General features: G+C 41.7%; 1 protein-coding gene across 3 annotated transcripts in view; it reads right to left on the bottom strand.

Moving 5' to 3' along the window:
- WHRN (whirlin) overlaps positions 1–23,920 on the bottom strand; it is a 123,340-nt gene that overhangs the window by 65,891 nt on the left and 33,529 nt on the right. For all 3 annotated transcript variants that reach the window (XM_079962017.1, XM_079962015.1, XM_079962016.1), the window contains exon 2: positions 18,696–18,911. In XM_079962017.1, the coding sequence (XP_079818143.1) occupies positions 18,696–18,911 (216 nt within the window). The remainder of the gene's footprint in view (positions 1–18,695; positions 18,912–23,920) is intronic.

Genomic DNA, 23,920 nt, shown 5'->3' with positions numbered 1-23,920 from the left:
TTCTCTTATTTAGATGGCAAGGTATGTCCCTTCACTTACTTCAAAATGTGCCATGTTTGCCCTCCCCTTCTCCTCATTCTGCAGAATAGGGCCCTGGGCTTCTGCTACCAAAGTCCTGCCCTGATAGCACAACAGAGTACACCTCAGTGGCATTCAGGAAAGTGCATGCATATTTAGCCTGGTAGTGCAGAAGTGTAGGGTAGGGCTGGAGAGCCTCAGGCCTGGGGCCCAGAGATGACCTGACAGATCTCTCTGTCTGGTTCTCACAACTCTCTCCTGGCTACAAGTCCTTTCCCAGACCACATTCCCCACTGGCTTTGCTTTGGGCCTTCCCTGGTGCCTCTTGCTTGGCTGGAGGGTGGTTACAGAAATGTGTGTGTGTGTGTGTGTGTGTGTGTGTAGAAACTAGCCTACTGTACAAAGGTTAAATGTGTATTCTGCTTATGTGCTTTCCACAGACATCTGTTCGTACATTGTGAAAACAGGATGCTGAACTAGATGAGCCATCAGCTTGATCCATCAGGGTTCTTGCAATGTGCTTATGGACATCCATTGCTTTGCCCACTTTTGGCTCTGGCCCTGCACACCATCCTTATGTGTCCCTCAGAAGATTGTCAAGAAGGGCATGGAGGCCTTGGGCTGAGAATGATTCTGCACCCCTAGCCCATGGGATAGTTGTCTCCTTCAGTGATGAGCAGCTGACAATCAGAGAGTACAGCTGATTTCAGAGGACTGGAATTTATGACCAGCAGTGGCAAAGGATTGGATTTAAGAACATCAGAAGCAGGGTCAGCCCAAGACATTTTGGCACCGGAGGCAAAACACAAAATTGTTCCTCCCTCCTCACCAAGGAAGGGGTGAGTAAAGCTATGCACCAGGAATAAGTGGGGAATAAAGATCCACACTGAGATCTGCTGTGTCTGAGGAAGTCACCTCACTTTGCCTCATGGGTGGGCTGGCCCTGGACAAAAGAGACTTGCTGGATCAGCATCTGTTCTGAATGAGATGCCCATGGGAAGCCCACAAGCAGAACCCAAGCACAAATACACTCCCTTTTCCTGCACTTTCCTGCAAATGGTATTCAGGAGCATTGCTGTCTTCTGAGAACACATGGAACCCAAGGTCAGGAAGATTACCATACAGATACAATATTATCACTAGCTTCATATTCCTGCAGTTCTTTACCTGATTAACAGCTGTGTTGATGTAGTGGGCCAGGTAGCTAGCACCTGAACCACGTACTCCAGATTCAAGCCCCTGTAGCATAGAAGGTAAAGAATTGTATGTGCCTAGCAGAACTAGATAGTGATTGGTGATGGGGTGCAGGTGTGGATGTTAATACATCCACTCATTCGCTGGATCATCACCTTGTCATGGTGAGTAGGCTTGCATGTTCCTATGACCCTTGTGAGTGAAGCCATCAGGAGTCTCACATTCCCAGCAGGGTCACCCAAGACAGAAGTTCAACGAGGAGGAGCTAGACAAAAAAATGATCCAAGGAGTCCTCAATGGCAGAGCAGGCAGATGATAACAAGCGGTATGTTACAATGGCTGTGAAGGTGGATGAAGGCTGCAGCAGATATGAATCTACAGGTCATTGTGGTACTCACGCCATCAGAATAGAGCCTTACTGCGAAGACTGAGCGTTGGTCAGTGTGCACTGATCTACACACATAAAAAAAATTAACACACAGGCATCTTCTAAAAACCCATCCCAAAACCAAAACCAAAAAAATCCCATGGCGATCGGCAAATGGTAACAGGGGCAGGACCATGAAAATCTGGAATCCCCTAGTCATGAACCAGCACATGGGTGGTGGATACAGATTCAGTTGCTCTGACTCAAGGAATGAGGCAGTTGAGCAGCTCTGCTCATCACCAAAAGGAAGACGGGCTAGACCCCACTGTGGAAGGACGTGTGGATCCAGAATTGGCCTCCACAGTCACTTACGGATTCACTGTTAAGACCGTGTTCATGGAAGACAGTCTTACTTAGCTATGAGTGATCGCCAAAGAAGAAAGAAGAATACATCCCATGATTCCTTTGTGCTTCCAGCTCACCATTGGATGATCTACCTTCATCCACCTGATGTCAACGCTGCCAAGCAGCATCAGCTTTGGGGAAGGGCTGTGGTTGCAGCTTTACATGCAGAAGGTCCCAGGTTCAATCCCCAACATCTCCAGGTATGGCTGAAACCCTGGAGAGTCACTGCCAGTTAGTGTAGACAATACTGAAGTAGGTGGATGAATAGTCTGAGTTGGTATATGACAGCTTCCTACATTAGTAAGATCTGATCTGATCACCTAAACAATGCTGAGAAACTAGGCAACTGATGCCACAGAGAGAAAGAATGGAGGGAACTGTTAGGAACATTCTTCTCACTCTGACCTTGAATTGTACCACTGATGTAGTCAGCTCTGAGCATGCATACACCAGAAGTGTGCAAAAGAACTCCTAAGAATCCTGAATAACAAACTGAGGCAGGGTGCCTTGGAGGGATTTTAGACTTTTACAAGGCAAGGCAGGCTCTGTAACAAGGTGGACACCAGTTTAAAAGCTTTGTGAAATTTGGCAATCCAGACATTTAAAAAGAAGCTGCAGACAAGTGTGAGTGAAAAGTGAAACAATGACTCTGAGCTTTATTGTGGGGGAGGTGAAAAAGGAACAACCTTGCAAAGCCAAAAACTTACATCTTTAGCTTACACATTTGGATCAAGAGCAAGGAGAGAGACCTTCTTTTTGACTGACAGGTCTAGGCTGCAAATGGAGGAAATTGCCAGTTCTCCCCAATCCAAGTGGCTTGGGAAAAAGAGCAAGTCTGCAAGAGCAAATGAACGCTTGTCTCTTCCATGCTTAAGGAGGGGAGAAGAGAGATCAGTGGATTGTGACATTCAAGTCAAGTATGTAAGTGCCTAGCACAAAAGCCCATGGACCTATTTGTCTATTTGTTTCTTATCCAGGGGTACATTTCAAGGGTAAGTCTGCAGTTTTCTCACTGATTGCCCACAAAAAACACTCAGCAAGTCTCAGGCCAGAGCAAGGCTGAAAACTGGTCACACAACCATCATGTAGCTCAGAACATTGAGGAATTTCTTTTATCTTAGATTTCATTTTATATGTATACATATATATGGTAAAGGTAAAGGACCCCTGGATGGTTAAATCCAGTCAAAGGTGACTATGGGGTGTTGTGCTCATCTTGTTTTCAGACCAAGGGAGCTGGTCTTTGTCCACAGCAACTTTCCAGATCATGTGGCCAGCATGACTAAACTACTTCTGGTGCAATGGAACAACCATGACGGAAACCACAGCGCACATGGAAATGCTGTTTACCTTCCCGTCAGAGCGGTACCTATTTATCTACTTGCACTGGTATGCTTCCAAACTGCTAGGTTGGCAGAAGCTGGGACAGAGCAACAGGCGTTCACCACCATCGAGCGGATTCGAACCACTGACCTTCCAATAATTATTAAGATCAACCAAATGCTGACTTCCGGTTTGGAGCGCTAGCAGTGAGGGAGCGCGGAGAAGGCTCTCCGTACTTCATGGGGTTTTGGAGGGGCAACGCATAGGCACTGCGACCCCAAATCTCAAGGGGGGCCCCCTTGAGAGAAGCGCAGCCAGCAGCGTTGGAGTGGTCCAGAAGCTCTCTCGGGTTTCTCTAATTTTTTTTTGGAGAAAGTCCGGGAAGCGACGGGATCGAGAAACGCGTTCCGGTAAGCTCTGCGAGCCCCATGCGGTAATGCCTCTAGCTCCCTTTGAAAAAGCGTCAAACCTCTGCAAATTTAAATCCAGATGCCCTTGGTGGTGTGTGACAAACGTGGGGACTGAAATTTGAAAGACAGAAACCAAGGAGCGAAGGATGTTAAGAGATTAAACAAAAGAGCTCGACCTGTTTTTTCGGATTTAAGATGGCGCTGAAACCGAAATCGGAAGAGTGAAACAATGAATCAGCTATTCGCCCGCTGTAGCAATAGAAAAGCGAAAGTCCCTGCCGGTAGCTCAGCGGGGCGAGAAAATAACTGAAAGAAAGTAGCTAAACTAAAGAAAACTTTAAAGACTTTGTTGCATTTTGGGTGAAGCGAAGAAGTGTGGCGGATATAAGAGGAGGATATAAAGGGTTACTGAAAGATATAGTTCGGGAGTGGAAGAAACAAGAGGGGGAAGGGGAGAGCGGAGCAAAAGACCCGAAGTAAATGGTGTTGAACTGAGTATACCTCCCTTTTCCCCCTGCCTGGCTGGCGGTTTTTTTTTCTTTTCTATTCCTCCTCCTTTATAGATCGTGCGGTTTTCTATCTTCTGCTTTTTTTCTTAACAACGGGAGGGAATATTTGAATAAGACCCACGTCCATATGATCCGCTAGAGCTCGCTTCTGAATTACAGTAACCCAGTTGGTCTTTATTGTACTCCGCCGGTCCGTAAGGGACCTAATTAAAAGGATTATATCTGGAAAAATAACCCGCGCGACGGAGGCTGCTACATTGCAACAACGCTGCCAGGTTTCAACTGACCCGTGAGCGGATCAATGTTCTCAGAGAAACAGAAGCCTCACTTACGACCCCTCTCCTTTTGTTGGATTAATAAAAGATAATTGTGACCTGAAGGCTCCAGTAGAGAAGCGCAAAGCCAGGAAACTTGTTTTCTCTTTTCCGTGGACTATTGGCAGACTACAACGGGACCTGAATTTCTTGTGGACTATAAAGAGACTTCGAAAGGTTCCAAATTTAAACTCTTCTCTCTCCTTTGACGCACCACCTCTTTTTGAAATTTCTGAATCCTCTGGTTCCTTGGATCCTTCCCCTGCCCCTCCCTCCGTTTAGCTTCTTCTCCGCTTTCCCTCTTTGTCTCCGCCCTCCCCCTCTCCCCTTTCTAAATCTGACAAGAGCACAACCTGGAGAATTTTCTCAACAACCACTCCCAGTACGTGAAAATGGATTAGGCCAAACAAGTGGCTGAAGTCTAACCAAAGGAAGGGAACATAACCACAACTTTTTCATTTATTTAATTCTGGGTTTCTGTTTTCTCCCCTCTGCCTTTCTCACCTTTCCTGATCCTATATCCCCAGGCCACCCCCCTTCCCTACCTCTTTCCCCTACCCCTCTTTTTTCTTAATTAATATCTCTTTTTTTTCTTTCTTTCTTTGAGTGCTCCCCTAACACGCAAGTGTAACAACTTCCAGGTGGTAGTGTACTACCAAATAGTGGAGTGGTTAATAAGCCTACAATTTTGCCTGACTGCTGGAAACTAGCTGAGCAGTAGACGAGATATTGCAAGGAAAAAAAATAGGACTTGCGTTTTGAATAAGGTAGTCTTACTTGATTTAAAATACAGTATTCAGAGCCGGCTTAAAGGCAGACCTGTAAAGCATTTGAATTAAATAGATTTGTATAAGAGTGTGCGCCCCTTAGGGGAGAGTCATAAGAAACTAGTTTAAAACTTTGTTCATAATTTAAGGGGGTGGAGGAGATGGCGGGAAAGGATGGGAAGAAGTCAATAGGTACACCGATAGAGAGGAAAACTTCACGACAAGAAGAAATTAAAGACTTAGACGTACTATGGTTGAAAATAAAAGAAGAATTTAAACAGAATGAAATTCACATGGAGAAGAAGCTAGGAGAGATGCAGGAGTCGATTGATAAAAAAATAGAAGGTGTGGTTGGAGAGTTGTCAAATAAGATAAAAGAGCTAACGACTCGAACAAAGTCCGTAGAAGACTCTAATAAAAAAATGCAAAGAGAGATGAGAGATCAGAGAAAAGAAGCTGAGAAAATGAAGGAGAACTTTAAAGATTTGAGTAAGAGTCAGGACCAAGTTCTGGACAACTTAGCATTGATGGAAATGAAACAAAAGCAGGCAAATTTAAAATTTAGAGGAGTAGGGGAGGAAATCAATGAAGACATTAAAGGAAAAATGATTAAAGAACTGGCAAAGTGGCTAACCTTAAAAGAGGAAGAAGTAGCACAAGCTATAGAAAATGCTTTTAGAATAAAAATAAGATCTAAACAAAACAAACTGAAAAAGGTACCAGGAGACTGTCTAGTAATCTTTAAATCGATAGAATTGAGAAACATAATACTGCGAGAAAGCTACCAGAAGAAACTGATAATAGATGGAAGACCAATTATAATTTTCAAAGAAATTCCGATCAGAATTCTTCGAAAGAGAGAAGGGTACAAACAGCTAGTCAACATCCTAAAAAGGAACGGTATACAACACAGATGGGAATTCCCAGAAGGGATTTCCTTTTTTTACAAAGAAAAAAGATTCAAGATTACTGAAAGTCAGGAAGTCAGTAAATTCCTACGCAGATACGAGAAAGATCTTGGGAGAACGGAGGAGAGGAGTGGGGGGAGAGGTGGAGGGGGGGAGGAGGGTGATGATGCGGGACTGGAGGTTGTGGGGGGGGAGGGTGGGGGGGAGAGGGGGGGAGAGATAGGAGACGAAGAAGTAGGTGAGGAGGAAGAAGGAACAGAAAGTAAAACCACCCGAATTTAAATCGGAGAAACTTAATTTGGTAATTTACTGACTTAATTGTAGATAAATACTATAATGAATCTTAAAATTCTAACATGGAATGTAAATGGTTTGAATGACAAAACTAAAAGGAATAAAATTGTAAATGTTTTGAAAAAGAAAAAATTGGACGTAATCTGTATTCAAGAGACACATGTAGCCAAAAAGCACAAACATGTATTGTTAAATAAGAATTTAGGAACGGAATTTATAAGCTCCATGACAGAAAAAAAAAGGGGAGTTGTAATATATGTTAATGCAAAATGGGAACCTAAATTGATATATAAAGATAAAGAAGGAAGGATATTAGGGGTGCAAATCAACTTTCAAGGAGAAAAGATTAATGTGGTAAATATATATGCCCCAAACTCCAATAGGCCAGAGTTCTTCAAGAAAATAGAACAAGTTTTGATGAATTTAGAAAATAATAGGACGATATTATTGGGAGACTTCAATGCGGTGCCAACACCAGAGATTGACAGACAAACAGAAAGGGGAAAACGAAACCAAGGGAAATTACCAAAATCATTCCAAGACCTGGAAGAGAATATGGATCTGATAGACATATGGAGACACAAGCACCCAACAGAAAAGCAGTTTACTTTTTTCTCAGAGGTACATAAGAGCTGGGCCAGAATTGACCAAATTTGGACCTCAAGGGAGTTAACCTTAAGAGCTACAAAATGTGAAATCCAGCCGAGAACCCTCTCTGACCATAATTCAATAACATTGGAATTAAAGGGCACTTCACAAGGGGGTTTTAGATGGAGGCTAAATGAATACTTGTTAGATAATGATGAGGTTGTAGAAAAAGCTAAAGCCACATTAAAAGAATATTTTGACCTGAACCTAAATACAGGAACAAACTTAGAAGTGGTATGGGATGCCAGTAAGGCGGTCCTAAGAGGTTTCTTTATCCAACAAAATAGTTATAAGAAGAAAATGAGACAGCAAAAGAAGGAAGAAATTCTTAGACAAATAAGGGAGGCTGAAAAAAAACTAATTAAGAATCCAAAAGATGATCAAAGTATACAAATTATAAAGATATTACAAACACAATACTCGATGTTAACGAACCAAGAAATTGAATGGAAAGTCAAGCAAACGAAGCAAAGATATTTCGAATCAGCAAATAAAACTGGAAAACTATTGGCTTGGCAATTGAGGAAAAGGCAAAAGCAAAATGTGATAAATAAAATAAAAGTAGAAGAAGAAGTGATAGAAGACCCAAAAAGGATACAAAAAATTTTTCTTAAATTCTACGAGGAATTATATAAAAAAGGAGAAGAAGATCTAATCCAAATAGAAAGGTATCTGGAGAATTGTAAAGGAAAGGTCATAGCGGAAGAAGAAAAATCTCAACTAAACAGACCTATAAGTATAGAGGAGATCCAGAACGCGATTAAAAAAATGAAATTAGGGAAAGCGCCGGGTCCGGATGGTTTATCGGCAAAATATTATAAAGTTTTGGGAGATGAACTGGTAACAACGCTCTGCGAGACTATGAATAATATACTAAGAGGAGGAAAGATACCTGAGTCCTGGAGGGAGGCCTTCATAACGTTGATCCCAAAACCGGATACAGATAAATTGAACATTAAGAACTATAGGCCAATATCGTTATTGAATAACGATTATAAAATATACGCAGATATTATGGCAAACAGACTGAAAAAATGTTTAATAAATTTAATCCATAAGGACCAGGCGGGTTTCCTCCCAAATAGGTTCATGAAAGATAATTTGAGACACATTATAAACATAATTGAATATTTGGAGATTAATAATAATATACCTGCGGCACTGATTTTCATAGATGCCGAAAAGGCGTTCGACAATGTCTCTTGGTTGTTCCTAATAAAATCTCTGGAGGTGGCAGGAATAGAAGGTGAATTCTTGAAAGGAATACAGGCAATATACTCAACCCAATTTGCCAAATTGGTAATAAATAATAATCTTACAAACACATTTAAAATCGAGAAGGGTACAAGACAGGGGTGCCCCCTCTCCCCGCTATTATTTATTATAGTATTGGAAGTACTGGCGAACAGAATAAGATCAAAACGAGAGATACAAGGAATTAAAATAGGATTGAAGGAATTTAAACTAAGAGCTTATGCGGACGATCTAATGTTGTCTTTGGAAGAACCGCAAGGCAGTCTGGGCAAGGCGTTGGAGATCTTAGAAGAATATGGTAAATTATCCGGTTTTAAACTGAATAAACTAAAAACCAAAATGTTAACAAAAAACCTGGGTGCTGAGGAAAGAGAAGAACTGGAGAGAAAACATGGGATAAAGGTGGTAAAAAAAATAAAATACTTAGGAATATGGCTTACATCAAAAAACATAAATTTAATTGAAGATAATTACACGACCACATGGAAGGAAATTAAAAAAGATTTGGATGTTTGGAACAGAGCTAACCTCTCATGGATGGGTAGGATGGAGACAATAAAAATGAATGTTCTTCCAAGAATGCTGTTCTTGTTTCAAAATATTCCAGTAATTAGGGGGTCAAAATTATTTAAAGATTGGCAGAAAACCCTTTCACGATTTATTTGGCAGGGAAGGAGGCCAAGGATAAGATTTAAATTACTTACGGACCGAAAGGAGAGAGGGGGACTTGCAGTCCCTAACTTGAAATTATACTACGAGGCCTCCTGCCTATGCTGGGTTAAAGACTGGATAACCTTGGAAAACACTGATTTATTGGATCTTGAAGGTGCAGACAACAGGTTCGGATGGCATGCCTACCTCTGGGCAAATAAAGAGAAGGCTCATAAAGGGTTCTCAAATCACATTATTAGGGGTCCATTATATGAGGTTTGGGAAAAAAACAAAAAATTGTTAGAATGGAGAACGCCCTGGTGGCTGTCCCCAGTAAATATCCTAACTATCAAAAAAATAAATATGGAGGAACAGAAACTAACATATGAAGATTTACTGATAAGAGCGGAAGACAGCTGGAAATTAAAGCCATATGAGGAGTTGAAGGGAAAGTTGACAAGCTGGTTACAGTACCATCAAATTAATGCGATTTGGTTAAAAGATAAAAAAACTGGAATGAATGAAAAGAAATCAAAATTTCAAATTGAAATAATAGAAAATAAATTTAAATTACTATCCAAAATGTACAATTTATTACTGGATTGGGACACAAAAGATGAAGAAATTAAGGATGTTATGGTAAAATGGGCGATAGATCTGGGGCACAACATAGAATATGAAAAATGGTCAAAATTGTGGAAGGAAGGAATAAAATTCACGGCGAGTGTTGCAATTAGAGAAAATCTAGAGAAGATGATATATAGATGGTATATTACACCAGAGAAGCTAAGTAGGATGTACAAAACTGGAAATAAGGCCTGCTGGAAATGTAAAACAAAAGAAGGCAATTTCATACACATGTGGTGGACATGTGAGGAAATAAAAAAATTTTGGGATACGATTTATAATGAACTAAAAAAAATATTGAGATATACATTCCCGAAAAAGCCAGAGGCCTTCCTATTAGGTGTCATCGGAGAAGAAATTAAGAAAGAAGATAGAGTCTTATTTCAATACTCAACAGCAGCGGCCAGAATGTTAATTGCTCAAAATTGGAAAAACAGAAATATACCAACGATGAGGGAATGGCAAACGAAACTATATAACTTCGTCGAACTAGCTAAAATGACGCAGAGAATTAGAAACCAAAAGAATACAAAGTTAAATAACGACTGGATTAAATATATGAGATATATTGAAGGTAACTATAGTAACCTACCAAATATAGCAGGCTTGTTATGAAACTTTCGATGTAATAGATAGATCAAATAATCCAACATCAGCTGTAAAAATGAAACTTTTAAAATTAAGAACCCGAAATCAGGAGGGAAGGAAGTCAGCAAGTATGTGTTTATGTATCAGTTTATTTTTATTTTATTTATCTTGTTTTTTTTTTCATTGTTTCGGTGCTTTATTTTGTCACTTTTTTCTGTTATTTAATTTAATAAGTATTGGGCTTAATGCAAATCTTTCCTTTTTTGTATTAGTTGTTGTCTTAAATGGTTTTGTCTTTTCTTTGTGTGTGTGTAACAAATGAAACCTAATAAAAAAGATTATCAAAAAAAAAAAAAAAAAAAAAAAAAAAAGATCAACCAAATGCTTCAGGTGGGGGAGAGCAGATTCTGTTTTCAATGGATGTATTAAAAGGTCAAAGAAGGAATCAGTTGGATATGTGTAGAGAAGATGTTCCATAACTGAGGGACCACAACAGAGAAGGAGCTGTCCATGGCAGCCAGCTACCTAAGCTGTGACAGGTGAGGGCACCCACAACAAGACGTCATCTGATGATTCTAATTCATGGACTTGTTCATATGGGAGAAGGTGGTCACTCAGAATCCCAAACCATCCTATCCTGTATGTACCATATTGTCTGTCTCTTACTGCAGACCCAGGCCATCCAATCTGAGCTTCCACAGGTACTGCCCACCTTGAACCATCACCAGCAGGACTGGCAACAGAAGCAGCAGCTATGTTCTGTACTCATGATAATATTTTAGTCTCTTCTTAATTGTGCTGTTTTAAATATGCATTTTATATTTGACTTCCTTTAGTATTGCTTTCTTTTGAAATTTTAATATATATATGTATATTTGTTAACTTTTCTGCATTTAATGTGCAAATTGTAGTTCTTTGTAAGGTTCCATTTTGAAATCTTCAAGTTAATATTTTAGTTTTTTGTTCTGTTGCTTTGAATGCATACTTTATATTTGACTTTCTTCAGTAATGCTTTATTCTGGATGTTTTATTTGATGCTTTAATGTTGGTTGTAAATTGCTTTGAGTTTTTTTTCTTAAAGATATAAAGCAGTATAGAAGTAAAACTATTAATGCTAATACTAATAATACTAATACTAATGATAGCAAACTCATTCTCCAAGTGGGGATCGTTAGGAATCCAAATTCAGCTCCATCCTTGCCAAGAGAATGAGCATTATTAGCTGATGTGGGGAAATCCCAAGATCTGCAGAAATACAAAGACTCTGTAGGGGGAAACTCCCCCCCCCCAAAAAAAAAAAACCCAGACCATGTAGAATGTTTAGTAGTTACGGACTGCTGACTGGTTGAGTGGGGCACAAGGGCAGAAAACTGGAGAGGGCAAAATCAATGGAGCATTCTGGGAAAGGGCATGTGCTGCCTGGTTTGAATGCTGAACAGGAGCACTGCACACTGCAGTGTTTTGTCCAGGCACATATTTTGGTATGAGCGGCAGAATATCCCACAGGCACCTCTCCCTTGGCTGTAAAGAAATACAATTATAATAAATTAAACAGTTGGCTGCCCTTTCATGATGCCCCAAATGACTTGCCGGAGGTGACTGCCTCACTCTGCCTCATATTAAGGCCAGCCGGTTAGAAACATTTTTAAATAGACAATTGCTTATATGACTTGTGCAATCTTTCCTTGAGGCCCCGCTCCAGGGTGGTACATCAACCTATTTAAATCAATCTACATCTCTGCCTTCAACCCTGCTGGGATGTTTTGCATTTTGTTGGTCTCCTCTCAACCTCTTAACCTGCATTCTGGACCTGTAACCTCCAACACATGAGGAAGGGAAGAGGAGGAAGGGAAGGAAGAGGATGGAGAGAAGAAAGGAATGGGGCAGAATAGCTGTGATTAATGAAAGTCAGAGGCAAGGGAGAGATAATTTAAGGAAAACTGAGGCACAAAGACCTGGTTAAATTCATCTGGAGAGGTAAAAAACCAAGAATAAAATCTAAATTATTAACAGAAATTAGAGACAGAGGTGGTTTTGCGGTCCCAGATCTTAAACTACATTATGAAGCAACAAGCGTCATTTGGCTCAAAGAATGGAAAACATTAAAAAACACTAAAATATTAGCCATAGAGGGGTGAGATAACATCTTTGGATGACACAGCTATTTGGAACATAATAAAGTGAAAAACCACAGAGGGTTCCTTAATCATATACTAAGGAAGGCCCTATAAAAGGTTTGGGAAAGATGCAAAACACTTTTAGAGCCCCAAACTCCATGGTGGCTTTCACCAGTGAAGGTAATTTCCATCCACAAGAAAAATATGGATAATAATTGGACAGTGTATAAAGATTTATTAGAAGAACAAAATGATCAATTAAAATGGGGGAAAAAATATGAAGAACTTAAAAGGCTAGGAATTACCTGGCTACAATACCATCAAATAAATGCAATTTTTGAAAAAGATAAAAAAAGGATGGATTTGAAAACGAAATTTCAGTGCTAGATAAGGAACTGTTACAAGATAAGAAGAAGACATTATCAAAAATGTACTAAAAATCATTAAAAATAATGAAACATTGTTTGTGGTGGTGGTGGTGATGATGATGATGCTTTTAAGCTCATGAACATTCATCAGTATTTTAATGTGGGCTTCTCCTAATATACACATTTGCACACAACTTTTGTTTCAGACACAGACATTTCCTTTTATATAATGCATTTATTTTGGAGTGCTATTTTCATGTAAAGTGGTACCTTGGTTTAAGAACAGCTTAGTTTATGAACAACTTAGATTAAGAAAGCTGCAAACCCGGAAGTAGGTGTTTCGGTTTGTGAACTTTGCCTTGAAAGCAGAACATGTTCCGCTTCCTGTTGGGTGAGATGCATTTGTAAATTGAGTCCCCCGCTGCTACGGGAAAGCACGCCTTGGTTTAAGAACACTTTGGTTTAAGAACGGACTTCCGGAATGAATTAAGTTCATAAACCAAGGTACCACTGTACTTCTGAATTTTAATGCACACTTTACCACAGTACACATTACTCCACTGGAGAACTGCATGGCATAATTCAGAGTAGCATGACTTTCAACGGATGGCTGCATTTTGGTTCTCAGTACAGTGGTACCTCGGGTTAAGTACTTAATTTGTTCTAGAGGTCCGTTCTTAACCTGAAACTGTTCTTAACCTGAAGCACCACTTTAGCTAATGGGGCCTCCTGCTGCTGCCGTGCCGCCGGAGCACGATTTCTGTTCTCATCCTGAAGCAAAGTTCTTAACCTGAAGCACTATTTCTGGGTTAGCGGAGTCTGTAACCTGAAGCATATGTAACCTGAGGTACCACTGTATTGCTTCAGAAGTGTGCATTAAGGTAGAGTTGCCTTTAAATGTAGGCTGAATTGAATGTTTATCCCATCTCCCGAGGAGAGGGAACAGGACACTACATGCAAAGAAGAAACAAGATTTTCTTAGAACTCCTTGGGATCATTCTGATGAACATGACAGCTGGGGTGTTGTGCTTGTCCCCTGAAGGGCAATGGGGGGAAGCTGGCAAAAATCTTCCGCATTTTTTGTTTTGCTACAAACATATCCTAATTCTCTTGCTGAGTCACACTCCTGCCTTTTGATCACAGCCACACACACAAAATAAAAATCTTTTGCTTGTTACTTGACAGAAGTGAACCACCTCTGTTTTAACATCTTGCCGAGCAGCCTTCACTAATAACTTCTTGCCATCTCTGCAGTAGCTTTCCCTTGCACTGAATGCTGATGAAATGCTTGATTTAAAAGAAGAAAAAAATAAAATATTGATTCTTTAAAAACTTGCCAACCTAATTTGTGTTCTGCATACTTTGCTAGGTTCCATGCTTCAAATCTGGGCAACCTTCCTGGAGGGCAGTACTTGCAAGTAGTGGGCAAGAGTAGATGGAGCAACAAATGCAAATTTTGTGGGGGACTGAATCCAACAATGCATATTCTTGCTGGTTAGTAAGTTTACATAGACATAGACATAGAAAATCTAATTGGTTTTTTTAAAAATTGTAAATGTAAGTATTTTACCTGCATAGCTTTTACTGCTGCTATAGCTAAGAACCAATACAAGACAACTGAGTAAGTAAACTATATTTTAAGCTTACTTTCCAGTCTGTTGTTTGCTTCCTTTCTAAGTGGGGTAAAATGAGACACTGAAGTCAGTCTGCTTTGCAGCTGGACCCTGTGGTCTCATTCAGAAACATTACTGCCTCTGACTATGGAGGCAGAGCATAGCTAGTCATGGCTAGTAACTGATGTTAGCTTTATCCTCCATGAATTTATCCAATCCTCTTTTAAGCCACCCAAGTTGGCGGCCTCAGCACAACACAGGCCAGTCCTGTTTTACAGCTGCCCCTTCTCCAAGAAAAGTGGAGTGAAACCAGTCTCTTCCAAAGCTTAAGAACATAAGAGTCAGGAAAAAAGCACATCTAGTGCACCATCCTGTTCTCACAGTGGTCAATGAGATGCAGCAATGGGAAGCCAACAAGCAGGTCCTGAGTGCTGTTAAAAACCATTTCCCCCAGATAATAGATAGCTGAACTGCTAAGGGAGCAGGCAGCATCCCTGCAACATTCTAACATCCAACAGATGTACCACATAGTACAGTCTTCCTTGGACTATACCACTTTAGCAAGCAGATGAGGGTGGTGTGGCATTTCAAGTTGACTCAGATCCTTGCTGTGAAAAGATGGCATATGAATATTTCCATCCTATGCTTTCTGCTGAGCTGATGGCTTTCTATATTCAGTCCTGTCCTCTGAGGGCTATACCACAGAAACATAACCTTCCTGAATATGTCATTCAACTCTAAGACTCTGCTTTTAAGTCTGTGATTCAGTCAAAGAATTCTATTCTCCAGGCAGGAATCAGAAAGCTTGATGGCTTCTGCAGGGGCATAAAACAAGAATACAGCGAAAGAAAATATTACTGGCATTTGTAAAACCTTTACTTAGTATTTACCAAGCCATCTAAAGCAAATGAATCGAAAAGAACTCACTTGTGACTCTAACGTGATGTGTGAGAAATAATCTTGGATTGTCTCAAATGTGAAAGGGGATGATTAAATGTTCATCAGAGTCCCATTGAAATTCAATCCATCTTTGCAACAGGATTCGTACATCAGGTGCCAAATAACAAGAGCCTTCCTATCCAAACTTGGAAATACTAAGAGATAAATGTGTGGGTGATGGCAGAATTCTATTAATCTTTCTTGAATATTGATCTTAAAAGATATATAGAAGTGAAATTATTTTTGCATGCTTTAATGTATGGGGAAGCGCCATAGCTCAGGGCTAGAGCATCTGCTTTGCATGCAGAAGGTGCCAGGTGCCATCTCCAGATAGGGCTGGGGGAGACCCCAATCTGAAACCATAACCAGCCACTGCCAATCAGTACAGAGCAGGAGTGGGGAACCTCTGGCCTATTGGCCAAATTTAGATCAGTAGGATACAGAATTTGGCTCAAAATGCCATTTTTGAAAAGCCACACATACCAGATGTCAGGAGTGGGGCAGGTATCAATGTGGCTTCAAAGAAACATTCAGGAGCTTTAAGTGTCAAAACTGGCCCAGAAGGTACATACAGAACTGATCCATGGGGAGAAAGAGTTTCTCCATCCCTGGTGTAAACAGTACTGATCTAGATGCATCAGTGGTTCGACTTGGCACTTTCCTAAGTTTCCAGTTGGGGAAGTGGTGCATCTCAGTGGCAGAACACTTTCCTTGCATGCAGAAGATCCCAGGTTCAATCCCTGGCATCTTCAGGTAGGACTGGGAAAGAGCACCTGCCTGAAACCCTGGAGAGTCACTGACAGTCAGTATAGACTATACTGAGCTAGGTGGACCAAATGGTCTGACTCCAAATAGGGTAGCTTCATATGTTCCTACCTCAGTGGGAAAGAGCCATAGCTCAGTGGGAGAGTGCCTGCTTTGCATGTAGATGGTCCTAGGTCTGAAAAATGGAGAGCACTGCCAGTCAGTGTAGACAATATGCAGCTAGAGGGATCATTGGTCTGATTTGGTATAAGACAGCTTCCTATGTTCCTGTGACTGATTGTTATGAAAGAAGGCACAAATTTTGCATCTATTTCACTACTGAATAATTTCCACTAAGAAATATACCTACAACATGTGAGGAATAATTTATGAATTGCACCTAAATGGATTTGCTTCTGGCAAAGCTTTCTCATCGACCTGTTCTGTTGGTGTGGTCCCTTCTCTTTTGTTGCTTGAGTATAGTGTTGCCATACGTCTGGAATTTCCCGGACGTACCCAGAATACGGCATTTGAAAACAGTGTCTGGGCAGGAATCTCTAAAATTTCCAGGAAAAGCTGGATGTATGACAACCCATGTTGGAAGCCTAGATTTTGGCAAATTTCCTTAAAAATAGCTCCAAAAAATGTATTTTTATTTTTTGAGATATTGCAAACAACAAACAAACACACACACAACTAAACAACTTTGGGCAAAAGTAAAAAAAAAAGCTCAAAAACTCCCCCCCCCCAATTCATTTTTTGAAATATGGCAACCCTATAGAAGGATAGCACTAGAACTAGCCTGTTGTGGAAAGGTAATTTTTTTAATTTGTTGCTCCATACACTGCAAGAATATATGCCATGGAAACATTCTTGAACATATTTTACCTGCTGAGTTGCAGATGTGATTTGGCATTTAGATCAAAGGTTCCCATAGTGGGCACTTGCATATCTGGGGGGGTGGGAATGCAGTGGGAATACCTAAGGGAGTGTTAAGAGGCAAGGGGGTGGCAGTAGAGTGCTGGAGGTGTAAATGGCTGTCAGGTTTAGAAAAGCTGATATCACTAGATCAAGTTCACCAGTTTTGTCGAACTAGTTAATTAAACTAAGTATTAACTGGATTTTTAATAGTGTGCAGTTAATTGTTACTGTATTGAATGTTATTGTGTTGTTATCTTCTGTAATGGGTTGTGCAAACCACTTTTTATAGGGTAGGTGGTGTGATGGGATGATGAGCTGCTTGTGCGTAAAGCTTAGTCCCTCAGAGTTTGCTCAACTTAGCAAGGCTCTGTTTTTAGCGGAGCCCTTAAGCATGGCTCCCTCAATCGCTGGCAGAATCCGAAAGTGGGCGTTTACGGAATCTACTCCAGCATAAAAGCTCCTTGACGGAAACGCGTCGTCTAGATTCTCGGCGCAACAGTTTCCGGCGAGGAGTGGGTGTACCTATGGGAGAACCTGAGACTTCTCCGCTGTTATCGCTGGAAGACTCCCTGAGCCATTCCTTCGTCTCTCTCTCTCCCTGATCCCCCACTCTCCCCCTGCTGCTGCCTTCCGCTGCTGCTGAGTCTCTCCTGACTTCTGAGAGCCCCTCCACCTCCTGTCTTTCCGATGGCAGTTCCCTGACAGGTGGCAACAACTTTGGCCCCAAAAGTACAAAGACGCAACTGCTGCTGAGGTTGCAAAGATGGGGTAGATACTGTTGCTTTAAGGGAGGTCATTCTCCACAGATTGAAACAGGAAAAATCTATGCCTGACCATGGAACAGTCCAATGTATTAATGGTGAACTCTTTTTCCTTATGCAGCCAAGGCAACTGTAACATCTATGCTCAAGAGAGAGATCCTGGGTAGATAAGGGGAACGGCAGAGTTTGCAAAGGCTAGGAAAAGAGGAAATTCATGCTTGTATTTAAGTACGTATGGACACCTCAGAACCACAAGCAGTACATTTTTCTTAAGGGTCAGCTCAGTTTTACCCAACTTGGCACCTTTCTTGATGTTTTGGACTACAACTCCCATCAGCCCCAACTGACAAGACTGACAGGATCTGTAGTCCAAAATGTCAAGGGCTCCAGGTTAGGGAAGATGTCAGTTCATTGCTTTCCTATTAGGGGTACTGCCTTGATGTGTCCTAAAGCTAGCTGCAGAATATAGGAAGGCAACGTTAAGGCCACTCCAAATGCTAAATTAAATTAAAATGTGGATGCTAGTCATAAAATAGCTTCTGTTTCTAAGAGAGACTCACAAAATAGTGTGAGCATGCCCCCTTGTCACCGCCCCCATCAGTGGGGGAAAGGGACCTCCACCAACCACCTCCACACTTGCTCCCAGGGAGAAGCTCTTTGCACCTCTCCTCTGTTCAGAATGAGAGGAAGGAAGGGTGTCTAGTCCTGGCACCCAAGGAAATATTGGTGTGAGCAACATAGGAGAGGCTGAGCAAGTGCAAAAAATCAGCTGAGCAGGGGCAGCATCTCTTATGCACTGTGTATTTTTGAATGGGTATTTACTGAGACCATTCACAGGTGCCATAGGCCCACCAGTGCCTTCAGGCACCATGTTGGCTACCCCTGGCATATAGCATACTAAACAGAAGGGCTCCAGTGCTCACTGCCCACCTTCCCTGGTCTTTGCATCACCCACCTTTTTCTCGTCCCCTTCTTGCAGAAGTTGGAGGTGGCTCCTCTTCTCACTGTCCTTGTGTAGAGAACTGCTCTGGTGTTGGGGCAGGCCAGTTGGTGGAGAGACGCTCCGCCCCTGGGGGTCCACCCAGGTATAGATGTGGTTAGTAACATAGCCGCCAGGGATCCGCCCCACCGAGTGGACAGAGAGGTTCAGCTTCTTTGAGCCCTTGAGTGCCTGGAAACATTAAGGAAGAAATGGACACCAAGGTCCTCAATGAGACAGGAGGCAATTTAAGGAAAGCAGAACTCCAATACCATCAGGGGTCAAGCCCAATTCTAGGAATGCTAAAAGTCTGCAGTTCATCCCCAGGAATCTCCATTAACAGAAAAACCTACAATAAGGGTGGGGAGCCTGCACCCCTCCAGACTAGGTTAGACTCTAACTCCAATGATCATCAGCAAGCACAGTCAGTATCAGGGATGATGGGAGTTGTAGTCCCACAACATCTGGAGGGCCATAGGTTCCCAAGCCCTCATGTATATCCTACTGGAGTAGATGAATCAAGGAGTGGCTTGCAGAAGCTTCAGACGTTCATATAGCCTTAGGAGGAATCATAGATCTGAAATAGAATCCTTGCTTTGAGTTCAGAAAGCCTCGGGGTCAGTTCCCAGCATTTCTAATTGAAAGGATCTCAGAAAGTGAGGGCAAAGACTTAATTTTACCCTCTTATGGTATTTACATATTATATTTGAGTAAGTACATTCAAATCAACAGGAGGACTATCAGAACTGGGCAAGGAAAATGTCCCTGCTTCCACAGAGATTATTCTATTCGCACAACCACTTTCCCAAGACCCTTCCATTAGGGTTGTGCACCTGAACTGATACGAGGCCCAGACCCACCCCCCTCAGCCTAGGCAGGGCTATCCCAGGGAACTTCCAACACAGGTCTGGCACTGAATTAACTGAGGGAACAGGTATAAGCAGCATAGCTCCTTCTTCCCATCCAGTGCCCCATTCCTTGACAGCCCCCAATTTTTCTGGGAGGTCCAGACTCACTTGGGATGACCCATGGCTACCTCCACCCAACTCACGAAGCCTGTTTCTGCCCAAATCAGCCCACTTTGGCGGTTTAGACAAATTAGATATACAGTCCTAATTTTTAAAATGCTAGCCTCTATTTATGCTATGCTCATATGTTTGAGGTTCCAGTGCTGTCTCTAAACCTAAACTAAAGCCAGGTCGCACTGCCCTAGAACTTTTCGCTGCTTCAGGAAGCACACAATGATGTACAGTAGGTGGGGGCTGGGTTGGGGGAGATGCAAATCTCTATCTAGTTACAGGAAGTACTCTTTTCTTTGATGCCTGTTTCCTGGGACTGCTGCCTGACTACTTCCATTGTTCCATTCTCAACAGAACACTTAACCAGGATTCTAAATGCACTGCAATAATTTCTGAATCAATGAGACTTATCAGTCAGCAAAGGATGCATTTAAGGACATAATTAGGAATTCTAATGAAAGGGACTCAAGATGGCTGGGTATTGGCAAGACTATACCCCTGCCCTCCCTTGTAGAAAGCATTTTTTTTTTAAATGGCGTTCTTTTGCAAATATTCTTCTTCTTCTTCTTCTTAAAAAATGCTGTCCTACACAAGGGCATCATAACCATCTTCAGACTGCACCTGCAAATGCACAGAGGCCTCCTTCGCACATAGCACTAATGACGTGAGTGAGGAAGTGTGCTGCTTTAGAGGGAAGAAATTGTGGCTGCTCATTCCTCTCCTGCTTCTGCTGCATTACTGGGAGCTAACATGACATCTGAACCACAATTCCCTGTTTGTCTCCCTCAGACAAAACACAAGCAGTAAGCCAAGAACAGACTTTGGTTACAGCTTGTGGTTTGTCTGAAGTGAGACAAACCACAAACCTGGGTTCAGATTTAACACTGGGATAGGGTTGCCACCTATACATCATTTTCATATAATTTTCTATCAAGGTATAACATGCAGTAAATTTCAAATCTACTTTCCAAAGTCTCTCCCATGCAGTCATTTCTTTGTTGTGCCCTAGATCTTTGGCCCAATGTATCACTGCTGACTTCACCATCTCATCTTTTGTTTCCCATTCTAACAGCAGTTTCTAAAATTTCGATATTAGTTATGTACCCTTATGTACCCTTAACTTTTTCATACCAAAGATACACATGCCATTTGTATCTTCTTCCAAATCCCTTACATACCCTTCCAAATCGAACAGTCTTGCATTTTTTTAAAGATATCCACTCTTTTAGCCATATAAAACAGGCTGCCTCATATTACAGTTTTAAATCTGGCAGCGAGAACTTCCCTTTTTCTTTAAGGACTGTTAATATTATAAATTTAATCCTCAGTTATCTCCTTGCCAGATAAAATCCAATATCTCTTTTTGCCATTGTTTGAAGCAGCTCATATTACCAATAATCAGTATAATTTGAAATAAAAATAACATATTCGGTATTACATTTATCTTAACAGCTAATATCATTCCTAGTACAGTGGTACCTCTAGTTATGAACTTAATTTGTTCCGGAGGTCCGTTCTTAACCTGAAACTGTGCTTAACTAGAGGCGTGCTTTCACTAATGGGGCCTCTTGCTGCTTCTGCGCTGCCGGCACACGATTTCCGTTCTCACCCTGGGGCAAAGTTCTCAACTCGAGGTAACTCTTCCGGGTTAGCGAAGTTTTTAACCTGCAGCATTTGTAACCTGAGGCGTTTGTAACTCGAGGTACCACTGTAATGGGATTTTCATCCTTCCCCATCTTCATAAATCTTGTTTCACCTCGTTCCATACTTTAACATAGTTATTTGAGAAAGCAATGCATTTTTATTTGTTAACCAAATATTTCACCTTTTTCTCCACACTAATACCCATTTTGCTTTTGTAGACCCTCTTTCTCTTGATGCATCAGATTTTGTTGTCAGAATTCATGTAAAGATCTGCTAGGTCTCCAGATTGTTTTATCTTCCTTAATACTATCTTCATATTATCCAAAGGATTATCAGCAAATAGTACTACATAATCTGCAAAGGCCCTAAATCTATATATCTGATGTCCAACTCAAACCCTACCAATTTCTTCATTTTCTCTTATACTTCTGCACAAAGTTTCCCATACCAGAATAAACAATAAAGGTAATAGTGGGCAGCTGTTTTGAGGTTTCTTTTCCCACTCCTAAATATTTTTTAGTACTTCTGCAATTGTTAGGGTTTCCCCAAGTGTGCTGACACCTTCCTCTTGTTTTTACTAAGTGACCCTGTTATGGCTACATTCCTGCCAACACTCAGCAGCTGAGTTTGCTATTAATGGGAGAGAGGCATGCATGCACACATATATTGATGTTTCTCAAGGCTGCAGGTTCAATTCCTCTATGGGACAGCTGCCTATTCCTGCATTGCAGGGGGCTGGACTAGATGATCCCCAGAGTCCCTTCCACCTCTACAATTCTATGATTCTATGGGCTGCAGAGTCAGAGAGAAGGAAGGAAAGCAAACCAGTCAAACAAGCTACTCCAGGCATGGGCAAACTCGGCCCTCCAGCTGTTTTTGGCCTACAACTCCCATCATCCCTAGCTAACAGGACCAGTGGTCAGGGATGATGGGAACTGTAGTCCCAAAACATCTGGAGGGCTGAGTTTGCCCATGCCTGAGCTACTTCTTCTTATTCACTTCACCGCTACCTCCAAGCTGAGCTCATTATTTTTATTTGCTTACCTCTACTAAGTAGCCCTTTAATTTCTCATGCTAAACCAGCCCAACCCACTCCCTATACTGTATAAAGTAGAATGGTAATTAGATGTGAAAAAACGAGGCCTATTTTTCAGAATGCTTTTACTTAGGGTTTTTGTAAGGTAGCAAGTTAAACAGCTGGGAATTTTTTTATTTTTTTTAGAAAAACGTAATTTGAGATAATATTTGAGATAATTGCATCCACCTTTACATATTTTAAACTGCTTCCCTAACCAATCCTTATCAATTTTGTATCATTTGGTTCAGTTTCTAGCCTATTTCACAGGGTTGTGGTGAGGATTAAATGGGGAGGAGGAGAACTATGTCCACTACCTTGATCTCCTTGGCAAAAGAGGTGAGATATACTGTATTTTTCGCCCTATAAGATACACTTTTCCCCCTCCAAAAATGAAGGGGAAATGTGTGTGTGTCCTATGGGGCGAATGCAGGCTTTTGCTGAGGCCTGGAGAGCGAGAGGGGTCAGTGTGCACCGACCCCTCTCCCTCTCCAGGCTTCAGGAAGCTGTCCGCAAGCCGTGGGAGAGCTGCACGACTTCGCACAGCTCTCCCACGATTTGTGGAGAGCTGCCTGCACCCCGAAGCCTGGGCGCAGCTCTCCCACGGCTTGCAGAGAGCTGCCTGTTCTGGGGGCTGGGGTCGGGGGAAGCTCGGGCTTCCCCCACCCCAGCCCTGCGCCTGGGGGGGAAATAATTTTTTTTCTTTATATCCCCCCCCCAAAAAAAAACTAGGTGCACCCTATGGGCCGGTGCGCCCTATGGGCCGAAAAATATGGTAAATGTAACAAATAAATAAATAATATTTTGGGGCAAAATATTATTGGTCACCTCGAGAACAAGATTCTGGATTAGATAACCATTCCCCCTGATCAAGCAGCACTCATCTTATGTTCTTATTTCTGACCATGTGTAGTTCCACTTGGGGGTGGAGGGTGATGGCATACAGGACCCGTTTTAGTTCCAGCATCTGGAGAACAGCTTAGAGTGACAGCAAAGTACGAAACCCACTTTACTTATCAGATGGAAAAGGGTAAGAAAAGGAAGGAAGGGGAGGACATATCTGCAGGTCATTTTCTTAGCCATTGAACAGTGTGCTCCACATTCTTAGTGAAAAATAGCTGCAGGAGGAAAAGGTCAAAAGGAATGGCTCCAATTTATGCTTGGCCACAAATATTCCTGTGGCTGTGTGGTACACATCACCCTGAGCAAATATGCTGGCCATCAGCCTCTCTCTCATAACCCCAAATCCCCTGTGGGCGCCTCTCTTTTTGATGCCAAGAGGGGTGTGCGTGAAATGCTGAGTACAGGAGTAAGAAAGTTAAGCTTTATAGCCGTGGGTCTGACAAGGAAAGCCAGTGTAACTGCATAGCTTACTGGTACAGTATCTGCTTTTGTAGAATCACAGAACTGCAGAGGTGTAAGAACCCCAAGGGTAATCTAGTTCACCCCTACAATGCTTTGGG

The sequence above is a fragment of the Podarcis cretensis genome (assembly GCF_951804945.1).
Source record: "Podarcis cretensis genome assembly, chromosome: Z".
NCBI lineage: Eukaryota > Metazoa > Chordata > Lepidosauria > Squamata > Lacertidae > Podarcis > Podarcis cretensis.
This window is presented reverse-complemented; position numbering and strand designations above follow the sequence as displayed.